The sequence below is a fragment of the Centruroides vittatus genome, unplaced genomic scaffold (genome assembly GCF_030686945.1).
Source record: "Centruroides vittatus isolate TY-2023 unplaced genomic scaffold, ASM3068694v2 contig_3066, whole genome shotgun sequence".
Taxonomy (NCBI): Eukaryota; Metazoa; Arthropoda; class Arachnida; order Scorpiones; family Buthidae; genus Centruroides; species Centruroides vittatus.
In genome coordinates this window covers 47037-63137 of record NW_027121969.1, presented here as the reverse complement: position 1 = coordinate 63137, position 16101 = coordinate 47037, and the positions used below count along the sequence as shown (strand labels likewise).

Sequence of the window (16101 nt, the reverse complement as noted above, 5' to 3'; positions counted from 1 at the left end):
TTAGAGTAGAAGTTATAAAATATTAATCTTGTCTAGAACAGAATATTTTAAAGGATTAAATAAAATTAAATCAATCACTTCTGTTATTTTTTTGACTTTTCTGGAAGTAGGATCTCAAGAAACAAATAGTATTAATGGTGTTGTCTCCCAACCTACTTCTTAATGAACTGCATATATATCCCACTGCGAAGAAAGCCCTTTCTGCCTCTACGTTAGTTGGTTTCAGGGTCATCAAATAATCATAAATCGTTCCATCATGTGATTCATTGACAGAACGATTGACCGTAAATTAGAATTATGCACCAGGACTAGGAAAGGAGTTACTTACTTTATTTAGCGCGAATACACTTTATTTAGTGAGAACGGAAAGTCAACTAACAATTAGATCAGCAGAGGCAAAAGGGCGGGCGGTGCAGTGTAGAGAGGAGGTGTAGCATGTGCTGCACTGAACGGCAACGTCATTCTCGCCGCTGAGCGATAGTGCACGTAGCAAAGCGGCAACACGACAACGTAGACTTTTGCGCCATTATTTAGAAAGTTAACTGAGTATTTGCGAATCCAGCAGGCTGAAGAATGTGCTGGATCCAGCTGGATTGCTAGATGAGGGATCCAGCAATTGTAATCCCTAGTCACTCCATGTTGAATATTTTCTCCATCGCATGTCACTCCATGTTGAATTTTTTTCAATGTTAGGCCTAACGTGATCACACGTTTTAGAAAAATAATTGTGGCTATTGTATCATTCCAAATTACTTTATATTTTATACACACAAATTAGACATATTAGGAAATGTAAAAACAAAAAATTTTATTTCAGAAGTTAGTTTTAGTATGATAAATCTCAAAGCAAAAACAACACACGGTGGAACGAAACATTGTACACACTGATAGCGTGATTCTACTTGCTTTTTGTTTGCCGAACAGACTTTACACACTCTGGTTGGATTTTTTTTTCTGTTGGTGGTATAAAACTGGAAAAATGCCGTTCAGATAAACGTAATGGATTTTCATGTGACAGTCAACTGCAGCGAGCTACATGTCTGCTTGTGTGAAACTTTTCCATCACTTCTCTAATAACAGATATTTTAAAATCAAGAAATTATATCATTTTTTTCATATGTTGGCAATACAAAACACAAGCATCATATAGTGTAATATCCAGCATATAAAAAAACACTTTTTTACACCATTTCACCATTTTTCTCATGCACGGATAATTATGTATCACTCTGTCACTCAGATCGATTCCACCCATATTATGATTATAATCTAAAATGCAATTTGACTTCATTATTAAATCTCCTGATCTATTACATTTACCAGAATCAGAGAATTCGTTGTTACTCATCATACTTAGAATTGTCACATCCCTTTTATCTTTCCAACAAAACACAGACAATTCATCTTTCTGACAGGTTATAAATTCCTCTCCCTTCAATTTACAGTCAGGAAAACTGTGTGGCATTCCAATCCAATTTTTGTTCACGGTTCCACATGCATATGTTTGTTTCTCCAGAAGAATTTTTGCTAAGGTCGGTAAGGTGAAAAACCTATCTAAAAAATCCTTGTGATTCTTACCAAGCAACAGTTCTAATAAGGTAAGCACAACTTTCTCATCTTGCCACCTTCAAAATTTCCATATTTCATTGTAGCTCTCGTGTAAACTATTAAATCCCAAACATATCCTGTTCGTGACTAGCAAATTTTGAAGCTTTTTATGCAAAAACAAGCACACTTGCTCAGTACATATCATCTAAATCCCAGTCTGCCTTTCCATAACATAAGACTTTCATCTACACAGACATTTTCATCTGGATGTAAGCATATTTGAACCTGTGGCGTAAATCATCAATAACACTGTGTAATTTATGCAGTTTATCATCACGACCTGAGACTTGATTATTGTCTGTAAAATGCAATGACAATAAAAGCAAAAAGCTGTTGCTTGACATTGCACTTAAAAAAAATGGTGTAGAAAAAACATCTTCAATTGGTACATGCATTGGCACAGTTTTCTAATAATGCTCATGACCACTATAAGTCCTATAAATTCTCTAATTTCTGGATTTGTTGTTGGTTTTCAGTTTTTTATATGAATATTTTCCCGTAAATCGTCACAGTTCATCAAACTATCACCATACTTGTTTGTTTCTTTAATGACCTTGTCCACAAGTTCATCATCAAAAAATATACTAAAACAGTCAAATGGTATAATATCACTCCGTAAATTACATTGGATTCCTGCTGGTCCTGTGAAACTGTTTACTTCAGGGCTTCTGAAGTTCATATGGATCCAACCATCATCACTACTAAATCACGAACATTTTGCACTATTATTTCCTCGAGTACTACAGTGTGATCGGCCTCTGCATCCACTTGTAGTTGGTATTTCATGATCAATATCACCACTATCATCACTTACATTTTCATTTTGTATGTACTTGTTGTTGCTGTCTGAAAATTCAGACTCACTGGAACCTAAATTAAATAAATATTTGATCAATTCTGACTTATTCAGAGCGCTATTTCTACTTGTCATTGCCATGTTGAAACAGAGATGAACTAACGGTCTACTTTCCTTTGTGATTTCTTGTAAACAACTATTCCTAGAATTGTAATATCTTGCTATGCGAAAACTAGATAACAAAATGATTCTTTTGATGTGAGTCACTAATTTTGGAATTCCGTACAAGTAGAGACAGCTGATGTTTATAAAATGTTCTGATGAAACAAATATGTTCATGGTCAACGGGTCAGGTCAAATGAGGTCAACACAAAAATATTCAGGAAAAACACATGACAGATTAAGAGCTTTCACCATTAACTTCCTTTGTTATTCCTTCATTCCCATCCATTCCCAATAAATATAAAATCCAAAATAATTAGCCTATATAATTCAGCTAAATTAATTTTGAAAATGTAATGATAATAAACTTCAACTACCTTTCATATGAAATTATATTAAAGAATAATTCTTGAATATAAAATTTAAAAATCTGTTCAGATACTTTCTTTTAAATATATTATGATAAATAACAAAATATTTCTTTTGCTTATATTAGGAAAATATCACATTAAACTATTTAATTACAATTGTATTATTGGAATAATAAAAACAATTTTTTTAATTACCTTGAACCATCATTACATTGTACAGTAATATCAGACTTCACTATTTTTACCATTCCTACCCAAGAATCAAGAAAAACAGCAATATCTGCACTGAATTCCTAAAAAGAAAAAAATTCCAGCAAAATGTAAAATTTATAATTTAAATAATTATTATAATAAAACTAGATATTTACATTACCTCAAGTGGAATCAAGTCTTTGCTATTTATATCTGGAATCACTTGCTTTGTTCCAATTAACTGTACTGCAGCTAAAACATGCGTATTCCTACAATAGCCCAATTGAGTATCTTTTCCTTTGATTAACCTTCTTACTACATCACCTGGCATTAATGATCGATCATATAACTTTACCTATCAAAATTAGATTATATGTTAACTTCTCACAAGCAAGAAATTCTTACATATAAAACTAACTTCTATAGATATTTTTTCAAGAACAAATATTTTTTCTTAACAAAATACATAAAGTGACTAAAACTTTCTCATTAAGCTATTCATATTTACAATTAACAATTCTTAAAAATTTTAATACATTCTAACTTTGGCAGTTGGTTCAAATGACAGAAGTTATTTACTATTTATAAATAATTAAAATGAAAGCAATTTAATTAAAATATTTTAATATTTCAATAACTCAGAAAATACTATAAAAGTTTATACTAATATTTGAATCAAAAATGATATTCCTTCTTCAAAGATATATTTAAATTATGATTTGTTGTTGTAATACTTATAATAAAATGATTTGATCTTCACAGATCACTTTCTTGAAAAAGTATAAAATTACAGGTTTAAGATTTAAATTAAAAAATAAACAATGATCAACCAACACAGATAATTTATTTGTTGACAGAATTTTTTTTTTATAAAACTAAGATTCATCCAATGATTCCAAATATAGAATTTTGTTTTTTACTATTTTAATTATTAATAAAAATTTATTTAATACTTTTTAAACTGAAATTCTGCAATTTATAATACATAAATACAAGTAAAAATTTTTGCATTGAAGATAAACAATTTTATAATTTTAGTATTTACTGTATAAAATTTTATAATTTGCATTTTAATTCAAATACTACTTGTAAAAAGAAGAATGTTTAATTTTTAAAATATCAAAAATTTATTACAGCTGAAAATGACTACATATAAAATTAAGAAAACATTCAGCTACATTAATCATCTTCAGAGTGGAGTCAATTCTAAACATTCGTTTTTAACATTTTCAAAAAAATTCAAAACAATTATTTCTAAACTTAATATAGATACAGGTAACCCCTATATAACACAGCACTTTTATAGCACGGATTCACTCTAACACAGTTCGAGAATTGGGAACATACCCCGTATAACACGGTGCTTTTATAGCATGGGTTCACTCTAATTTTTATAGCACGGTTTGGGAATTAGGTAAAACCTTCATACAACATGAAATGTAATAAAAATTGTTACCAGTTGATGATGCTCAAGCTGAGATCATCATATAGGATGAATAATCCTCTGGTAAAATATTTACTTAAATAATAAATAAGTATTTTACCCATGAAAAAATCTACTATATAAACCTGATAAACAGGATTCTATCACTGTATGCCAAAAATAGTCACTAGCTGCACCCCTAGCTATTATTTAAATTAACAATATAAATTATTTTATATTTTTACAGTAAAATATTCAGTATATTATTATTTTTATTTGTAATTTTGTATGCCCCAATGCCTGCATTGGGCCTTTCGACTTGTGAATAATAAATCCGATTTAAAGAATGATTTAACAGCATGCTTTTTAATTTTTGGAACCTAACCCCCCTTTTCGCACTAGTTCTTTGTTTCATATAACATGGATTCGTATAACACGGCAATTTTTTAGAACGTAACTCCCGTGTTATATGGGGGTTACCTGTAATTGAAACTTTTCAGATATACAGAAAGTTCATAAACATTAAAACTTATAGTTAAGATATATTATCAAGTTAAAATAAAATTAAATTTATCACAAAAATTAATAAATTTGGCAATACATATTTTCAAATATCTAAATAAAATTAAAAATTATAATAATAAAAATTTCTCTTATAAAACTAAACTGTGTATATATAACATAATTAAAAAAACATTAGATATTAAAACCTATAAATAAGAATTATGATTATTATTTTTTTATTAATAAATTATAAATTTTACATTAAATTTACAGACATTCTTCTAATTGTTTATATCCATTTTAATTTATGAAAAAATTTGATAATTTTTACTTATTAATACAAAAACTTTTTCATTATCAAGAAATCAAAATAGTCATTTGACTTTAAAAAAAAAAAAAAATTCTAGTAATCTGAAAATTTTCAATTTTTATACTAATATTCATTGAATAAATAGAATTTAATTCAAAATATCAAATGCTTAAAACACAACTTCATTAAAGTTGAAAATAAAAATGTCAAATTAAAAAAGTGAAATGTTTACTGGTATAATTTGTTAAAAAAAAAAAAACAGAAAATTATACCAGTGCTTTCAGATTCCTAAAATATCTTCAGGGACATCAACAGTCAAAATCAATAAACAAAATGCACATTCATTAAAAATTAAACTTTCAGAAATATCTATCAAAAAGTAACAACATATCTATTTAACAAACATCATTTTATAACAAAAAAAAATCCAAACTTGTGCCATAATTAATCGGACTAATATTATGCTATAATTAATAATTAGAAACTAAGTAATATGGTACTAGAGATAGACATTAAGTGCCATATTTTATCTAAATTTTAGCAGGTTAAAATTTTAGGCTTCCTTAGCTAATAACTATTTGAGCTCGGATGCAAAAGGAGGAAAATTGGATGTTGGGTTAGCAACCCGTCCCTGTAAAAATTATGAGTGCTACAGAAACAGCAAGAATAAGCAGAAATTTTGATCAAATGAGCAGAACTTCAGCTCCAAGTAATGTGATGACATCGAAGGAAACTGACAACGTTGTCTGATGTTGGAAACTATCTTTTCCTCCAGAAATATTATGAAAATTGGAACATGGAATGCGCATACTCTATATCAGAGTGGAAGACTCGCTCAGCTATTACAGACGTTTGATGAAAACTGGTTGGACATCCTTGGTGTCAGTGAGGTTAGATGGACGACAAACGGCTGAATCAGTAGTGATGGCAAGACCATTCTGTACGCAGGCCATGAAGAATGGCATGAACATGGAGTAGGTCTTATTCTGAGTAAACAAGTAATAAAAGCACTACTTGGATGGAGGCCCTCAGTGACTGGATTATTATAGCTCGCTTTACTTATGGACATGACTGTGGTGCAGGTTTATGTGCCAACAAACGATGCGGAGGACGTAATAAAAGATGAATTTTATGAGCAGCTCCAAGATGTCTTTGATGGTATCCCGAATCATGACCTGAGGGTCCTGATCGAGGACTTCAATGCCCAGTTGGGCAGTGATCGTCAAGGATTTGAGACTGTGATTGGTGCTCATGCATCCTCTGCTAATATGAGTAACAATGGAGAAAGGCTAACATCATTTTGTGAACACAATGGTTTATGTGTTGGGAACACCTACTTCCAGAATCAACTTATCCATAAGAAGACCTGGCAGTCACCAGATGGGCACACTTTTAATAAAATAAGACTTTATTTGTATTAATAAAAAGTGGAGGTCATCATTGCATGATGTGAGGGTTGACAGAAGTGCAGATATTAAATCTGACCATTACCTAGTTAAGGATATTACTCTCAAACTTTGTAATCAAAGGTAGTTCATGCTAAAAAGACCACTCGTGAGAGAAAAATTAAATGATCCAATCATTGCCGAAGCATTTACTCTGGAATTGCAAAGTCACTTCGCCCCTCTTGGAGAGATGACAGATATAGAAGATCTCTGGGGGAACCTCAGAGACATTACCATGGAGTGCACCCAAAACATCATTGGAAGACATTGAGGAAGATGAAAGGATCAGTGGATCCAAGATTGCTTGTGGAAGTTGATTGATGAGAAAAAAGATGCAAAACTTAAAAGGGACCAGGCTAAAACAATGACTGAGATGGTGGAACTAAGCCAAAGATAAACAGAGTTGGATAGACATGTAAAGAAAAGCTTTTGAAAAACAAGGAATGGTTTGAATGAAAGGGTGCTGAAGTGCAGGAAGCTTCCGATCGGAATGACTCCAAGACCCTATACCAAATAGTCAATGAATTGACTGAGATGAGGAGTAACTCTAGCGTTCCAATAAAAGACAAAAACAGGAAGCTTCTGATTGTTCAAGATGAGCAGAACGAGAGATGGATGAACATTTAATCAAACAAAACCGACCATCATATACAATTTCGATATTGAGGATACACAGAATGAGCTTCAAATGGACACTGGTGATATTACCCTTGAAGAAGTGGAGCTTATGATTAAGAGCCTAAAGAATTGCTGGTTTTGATGAAATTACAGCTGAGATTTTGAAACGTGGAGGGCAGCCCATGTTGGACATGTTTAAGGTTATTGTTTAACAGATGCTGGCAATGTAGGCAGTCTCAGAGGATTGGAGAAGGGGCACTATAGTTAGAATTCCTAAGAAAGGAGATATCTCAGAGTGTACCAACCGATGAGGTATCACCTTCTTTTCTGTGTATGGAAAGACGTTTTATGCAGTGGCGTGCCGTGACATTTGATGATAAGGAAGCTGTGTTTCTGTAAGAAGCCGACTTTCAGGGGCAATCAATTAATTGCGCGTCAGGGCCCGTTCATATTCGTTTGTTCGATAAGCCAGTAAAAACCATATACTTCTTTAAATGTATTTTTAATAGATTATCTGACGTACTTAATAAATAAGAAAGTTCAATATAATTACCTCCGTTATTAGATTCAATAAATTTCCTATGCCCTCTAAATGCCAATTCGTGCTTTGAGAAAAAACATATAACATCTATTAATTTAGATATACCTATTAATCGTAATTATCTCGTTATAATTTTCAATATTTATTTTATATTGTCTACCAATGTTAAATTCTATTCCTCTTTGATTTCCAAAATGCTTCAATTTTACGAAAGAATCGTCATTCGTCATAAATTTTATCATCAAAATGTCGAAATTTTTTGTTGACGTATTTATATTTAATTTAGGCATTGGTCTTTCTCTTTTAATAATGTTTTCTTTTTCATTATATGGTCTTGAGCCAAAACTTTTTTAAAATAAATTTTTGAATCACTAGCCACGATATAAGGGCTAAAATTAAAATGATCAGAAAAACTTACTTGGTAAAACAAAATGTGTGACGAATACACATACCTAGTACAAAAAATTCTTCAATTGTATGAATATACTTTTAATGAAACTTATAATTAAATATAACTTTGTGAAGAAACGTACATAAAAATAACAAAATATTCTTTACTTTTTAAATCTTAAAACAATCCACTTAGTGAAATACTGTAGCTCCCTACGAGTGGCTAATAAATGGAATCAGAGACGGTCCAGGTAGGTGTGTGCGTGCCAAATCCCAAGGATGTCAATACCGGTCAATGTCAAATGCCTCTTTTGTCGCATCACTAGTATATATCAAAGGACGCAACAGGGTTGTTGTAGATTTTAAACGTTTCTCACCATAATGAAAACAAAACACCTTGGTATTTCCAGCAAACAAGTAAAATTTAATAAAATAAAAACGTTTTAGACTATTTAATAATCCTCCTCTTCTTTAATTTGTTATACTTCGTTTTTTGCATTTGAAGGCAACACATATTTACAACAACGAGGAGTTCCAATGGGGAGCCCAATATCCCCAGTATTATGTGAACTAGTATTACGACGTTTAGAAAATAAAGTACTGCCTATCTTCAACAATGACATAATTTTATATGCAAGATATGTGGATGATGTGTTCATCATTTGGAGGAATATTAATAACGCTAGTGAGTTCCTTAACAAAATGAATAACAACCCATATGGTTTGACGCTATCATTGGAACAAAAAAGTGACCTGAATGTAAACTTCCTGGATCTATCCATCATTTGTAAATTTGGTGAAATATGGACGAACATTTATCGAAAGCCTAGCTATCTTCCTATTATTATTCCAAAAAATTCATTCGATTCCAGCAACTTTAAACATGCAGCCTTTAGATCTTGGATAAAGTGGGCCTATACCCACTGTACAAGTATTTACGACACATATAAAGAGCTAAATTACATACGCACAATAGCTGTACAACAGGGATATCATTTACGGGAGATTAATGCTCTTATTGATAAATTTTGTAATCCAACAAATAAACATCCTACTACCACCAACCAAGACCGAAAGGTAGTTCTCAACTATATTCCTTTCCTACATTCCATCTTTAAGAAAATAGCTCACAAGAACAATGTTAAAATGATCTATCGACGTAATCCTATGATTTACAGAATTCTACGGAACGATAAGTTGAAACTCAATCGAAACAACACATCAGGAGTATATTCAATTCCATTAACTGACTGCCGTTTTAATTCAGAGTTAGTTTATGTTGGTGCTACCATGAGGTCTTTAAAACAGAGGTTGCAGGAGCATAAATATTCAATTACTAAACACTTGGACAGTACTGTACTGGCATCCTTCACAAAAGAACAAGATATCAATATTTATTGAGATAAAGCTTCTATAATTAAGACTGCCACTAACAAACATCTTATTAAATACATTGAAAAACTCGAGATTTTCAAGGCGCATAATACCAAAGGTTGCATCAACCATAGAGATGCTGATAGTCTTTCTAGTGCATGGAAATCTTTTTATTACAACAATTAATTACAGTAGTGAACCGAAAATCGGAATCAATTGGGGACTGGGGTTGTTCAGATTAGGGATTTGTTCCGATTACCCATTACGTACGAATAAATATATTAACCTGTCCAATGTTCAAATTATTCTCCGTTGCATGTCGCTTCGTGTTGAATTTTTCTCCGTTGCGTGTCGCTTCATGTTGAATTTCCGTCGATTTTAAGCCTAACGAAAATTTTTATAATAATAATCGAGGCTATCGTATCGTTAAAAATTATTTCTGCATTTTGTACAAACAAAATAAATATATTGAAGAATATAAAAACATGAAAATTATACTTTAGAAGTAAATTTAGTATCAAAAACGTTCGATTCAGCACGACACAGTCCGACTGAAAATCGTGCCGATTACCGGCGATTCCGATTACCGGGGTTCCGATTTATGAGTCTCTACTGTATATTAATACTTTGTTTTATTTTACTGTTTAATTTGTACTATTTTTATGTTACTTTTATTTCATGTTATTTTTATTTTATTATTTTAAATTTAAATGATGTTATTGCTGGCATTCTATTTTTGTTCTAATTCTTTTTAAAGAAACATTCTATTTTATGTTCCATTTTCAATTTAAAGAGTCTAACTGAAGAGGACTATTAAAAATAGTCGAAAACGTTTTTATTTTATTAAATTTTACTTGTTTGCTGGAAATACCAAGGTGTTTTGTTTTCATTCTGTTTATATTCCAGTAAGTGTTTTATTTTATTTTTCTCACCATAGCTGTAAAAATCTAAATATGTTAAACTTAACAGATTGTCCGTCGTTCGTTTTCTAACTAATTCGTTTTAGGACCAAGTGTCCATGGAAATTTCCAAAATTTACAACTTTTCGGTCACTCTCATTGAACTGGAAAAATTTCTGTCTTTATTACATCTAATATTATGAAGAGATCAGACCCCACTGTACTCGGCAAGAGATTGGTTGGGTTAAGCTTCTGTTTAAGTAAAATTTCGGCTCTTTCATCAGGGTTTTATTTATGTTTCTAATTCCCTAATCGCTTAATTATTTAACTACTTCTTAAATAGAAATAAGTCGAAACTAGTTACTTTGTACTTGGATATCTGTAGTCTTGGGAAAGAAGTGGAAAGAAATTTTTATGACAACCGATACATAAATCGTAAATTTAAGGAAAATAAATTCTACAGCTTTTTTTGTACCATTGTACGTCTCATTCATTAAATTTGGTTGTAAATGATGCTGCCAAAGTAACAGTTAATTTTTTAACACTGTACTAGAATTGTACACGTTTTTTCTTCATCCCCTTACAGATGGGACATACTAAATCGTAATATCACCGGTTTAACATTGAAATCCGTAAGTAATATAAGATGAGGAGAGCAGAATAAACGCAGAATAAATATATCAAATATTTTAATGGATTTTTTTAAAACTCCTGTCAACTATACAGAACTATCATAAAAACATGCCAGTTAATTCCTATCGGTTGGGTTAAGTTATAAATCTAGTCTACAGTGGGCAACCTTTTTTATAACATGGGCCAGAATAAATGAATTTTGAAATCATGTTTAGTTTATGCATGATGATTTGGTAGACATGTAAAACATTTGGACAAATTAGAGAGCTTGTAACAGCTCTTCACTTCAAGGATTTCCTAAGCTAGTGTTAGATGGAGTGGACTCAAAAAACAAATTCATAATCTGCACCTATCATATTATCAAAAAACTGGAAATAGACATGACAGCATACAGACACACACTACATACCAAAATTAGTCATCTCACTGTTACAGGGCAAAGGGTTGTTGACCAGAAAAGAACAACCATGCACAACAATCTCATTCCACAAACAACACTCAAACATATCAAACAAGTTGCAGAACAGATATCAATACAGAAACACTAAATCAACTGATCAGACACTCATTCATATCATCTCAATAACAGTCAATCATGAAAATAGTATACAGCATTACATGCACTAATGAAAATATAAATAGCAATTATAATCATTTCAACTTAGATCATCAACTAGGACTTAACTATTATTAGGACTTATTATACTGGATAACTGGTTCTGCAAATTAAATAAACAAAGTCAGAAAAACAGTCTTTATTTATCACCTGTGGTAATAAAGACAAGTGATAAATAAAGACTGTTTTTCTGACTTTGTTTATTTAATTTGCAGAACCAGTTATCCAGTATAATAAGTCCTAATAACAGTTAAGTCCTAGTTGACGATTTAAGTTGAAATTATTAAGTTAAGGACACAAAGGCATATAAATCGAGCAATTATAATCAGTGACACTTTAGTCATAGAATTCATTTTAACACATACAAATTTATTCTAAGAAACAGTCACTAAATATACAAGATTAGCCTCATACAAAGACCATGAATATCCAAAAATATGCACATCAATGCAACTAAGGAAAAACCTTACATTATCTAAGTACAGACAAATTGTCAAAACACACTTAACTAAAATCAATACTTTCAGATATAAATTAGTTTATTGTGGTACAGTAACTTTAGTCGCACACCATGATCACAGATACCATCACAATACACACAAATCATAATCCTATCTAGAACTAAGACTACAAACACAAGTAAATAATTAAACAACTAGGCAGGATAACATTATATACTAAAAACATAACACAACACCCAAACTTAATGAAAGAAGTTAGGAAATTATTCGAAAAAATTAACACACACAACACAAACATGATATGCAAATACAAGAATACATTGACTCTCAAACAAAAACATGCAGCCAAGTTACAAAAACTTAAATGATACAAAATTGTATGCCTGGGCTGGCACTGCTTTCACCACCAGTAATCAAAGGAAACTGTGGCCTATTTTTCAAATGTGAGCCTCTGCCTAACCCACAAATGCATTATCCTGTTAAGCTGGGCAACATCCAAGCCGGTATCACACTTAGGACTGGTTACTACCATAATACAGTAACACCTCGTTTAACGCTACCTTGATTAATGCTGATTCAATATAACACAGTCTGCTCGAAGCCTAAATAAAAGCTCAAATTTTACACTGATTCAAATTCTCTTAGCATTTCACTGATTCGTATATAATACAATTATTCCAAACATGCACCAATCAGCAAAAGGTGGCAATTTGTCGTAGCGCTGTACTTCCCTTAAATCTATGTTTGTTTGGTGCAATTTTGGAAAAAATATATCATTATGGATGCCATACGCAATATCTATTTCGCTTGGCAAGAATTAACTGATAAGTGCATGAACGGAGTGTGGAAGAAGTTATGGCTGAAGGTATCCAAAAATTCTTAATAAGAACAGCCTATCTCTGTATCAACCTAATCAATACAGCAGGACTAGGAGATGTAGACGAGCAGGATATTGAGGAGTTACTACAGGCTTCTGGTGAGAGCCTTACCAACAACAACCTTCAACAACTGGCAGAACAGAATTAATGTAAAACTGGAAAATAATGATTCTGAAAACAGAACCCAAAGAATTTCTCTACAGACTTCCTTAGTAAAAGTTTGGTAACAATAATCAAAATCATTGATCAAATTGTAGCGAATGATCCAGATTTTGAAAGGAGTGCAAAAGCAAGATGAGGCATTTTGGATGCAATTTCTTGCTACTGACATTTGCTTAAGGAAAGAAAAAGAAAGTGACAAATGAAACTACACAACTCTATCACAAAAAATGAACTTTACATTTTTGTGTGCATATATTTGTGTGTTATCTATATATATAATCGAGACGAGTTTATAATAATAATAATAATCAGCGCAGAGCCCAAACGGTTAGAAGTTGAAAGTTGAAATTTGGTACATAGTTAGGGTACGTCACGAGAACGCATACTTAAGAAGGGATTTTTCAAAATTCCTCCCCACAGGGGAGAGGGACAAGATTAAGTCTTAACACTTCCATCATTGATGAAAGTGTTACATAACAACGGAAATGTTAAGAGAAAGCGATGTGCAAGATGCAGATGCAGTTTTTTTTCGTTTCTGCGTGAAATCGAACATATTTTTAGACCTATCTAAATATTCTGTAATTAATCTGGAAACAGGGAGGACCCAATTCTTGCATTCTGTGAAAACGGATAAGGTTGACTATAGCGTAATAATCTTAATATTCACTAAAACGGTTAGGAGTTGAAAGTTGAAATTTGGTACACAGTTAGGGTACCAGATTTAAGTACCAAAGTGTTAAGTAACAATGGAGAACAAGAGAAAGCGACGTGCAAGATTTACGGGCACTGGAAAAAAAAAAGAAAAAAGAAAAAGAGTAATATGTTGGAACATATTCAATTTTCAAATTTAAACAGATTAGTTCGGTTTGTTTCAACCTTTTTTCTTTAGAACATTCGATGAAAATCGAAGGATATAATCAGAACACGTCGTGAAAATCAAACAATATTAGAACATTTGATTTTCAAATTTGACCTTTCTTTATAAAAACTTAGTTCGTTGATGAAATTACTCTTTTTTTGTGACTATAATGTAATAATCTTAATCTTCGCTATCGTTACTTTTGCCCAAGCAACGCCGGGCCTACCTGCTAGTTTAACATATATTATTATGCAAATTAATATAAAAATAACTTAAAATAAAATTGTTTATTTTTGGTTGTGCATTCCTCTTTTCCTATTTACTTTGTGTTATAATGACCTTGTTTAATGCTGTTTCATTTAGTGCTTTGTCGTCTAGGAACATATTCCCACATTAAGCGGGGTCTTACTGTAAATATCTCCATAGAATGTGAGTGTGGTCACTCTCAGCTTCATTTCTCCCTAGTAGACCTTACTAGCATGGGTGTCCCTACAAGGAGCTTGTGCTCCAGCCTGCATTGCCCTACAGATCAGTAAAATTACTGGACTCTCTCACCATGATTAGGTGGTGACCAAGGGAGAGTTATCATCATCATCATCATCATCATCAAAATAAAATTCTTAAAAAATTAAATAGAAAATAATTTTAATGTCTTAATTTTAAGCTTAGTTCATAAAGCAAAATACTGGTAAAAAGCAGAAAGAGTGATGGCCTTTTTAGCAAGTTTTTCTGTTTTGCAAATTACAATCACATTTTAATACAGTGGAACCTCGCTTAACGAGCATAATTCGTTCCAAAATCTTACTCATAATGCAAAACACTCATTAAGCAAAACAATTTTTCCCATATAAATTAATGTAAAATACGATAAAAAAAATACTGAAATATTTTACATATAATGTTTATTCAAAGAAAATTATACAATATACATTGTTAAAAAGCACAAATCATCATCATCTTTTCTTCTACCATGGAATGAACCAACCTGGAATGTGAATTTTATTTGCAAAAAACAAGAAAAAAATCACAGATAGTATGTCTGATAAACATGCCAAACAATATACCAAATTCTTGGACTATATAAAGGCTATAATTAAATATCAGGAATTAAATAATTTGACTAGATGTAGGCAGTTATGTTACCATCTCCTATTAAATTTAATAATTATAAATAATTAATTTTTAATTTAGACATTTTTAAAATTTAATTTGAAATTGGTCATTAAATTTAATACATATTATGTTTATACATAATAGAGGTCGAGGTGCACATATCCAGCCCAAAATGTGAACGGCAGACAGACGGCTTAAACTTCATTTTTTTGTGTTTATGGTTAAAATTATGACATATTTTATTAAAATAATGATTATTTAAGCATTTATGAATAATATTGTAAAGAAACAGACAATTTTAATCCAGAAATTATTTAATTATTCAATTTTTTCGCACAAATAAAGATCGCACATAGAAAGAGCGCATAAAGACAGGTTTGACATGTATTTGTCTTCATAATAGCTTATCTTAAGGTAGGTTTGTTCTTCCACAGCATCATCTACCATCAACAGCATAATACGTTTGTAAATTTTCTAAAAAGTAATTTTCTGAGCTGCTTTTGAATTTACATAAGCCACTACGTCCCTCGACAAAAGTATGAGGTAGTCCTATCGTCCAATTGTATGGTAGGAGACACACCACTAATTAAAAATAATTATTTAGTGTTATTAAACATCCTATAACTACTTTTAAACAGTTTAATTTGTTTATTTACCTTCACTGATAACCCTCAATGTTAAATGTATCCGCCATTTTTTCAACAAATTTCCCGTGAGTCAATGCGTGACATTCACTGAGTCAGGTG

General features: G+C 31.4%; 1 protein-coding gene across 2 annotated transcripts in view; it reads right to left on the bottom strand.

Moving 5' to 3' along the window:
• Positions 1-16101, bottom strand: part of LOC136972931 ((E3-independent) E2 ubiquitin-conjugating enzyme) — an 86667-nt gene that overhangs the window by 60111 nt on the left and 10455 nt on the right. For both annotated transcript variants that reach the window (XM_067267590.1, XM_067267591.1), the window contains exons 2-3: positions 3311-3484; positions 3133-3230 (exon numbers count right to left, since the gene is read on the bottom strand). In XM_067267590.1, the coding sequence (XP_067123691.1) occupies positions 3133-3230; positions 3311-3484 (272 nt within the window). The remainder of the gene's footprint in view (positions 1-3132; positions 3231-3310; positions 3485-16101) is intronic.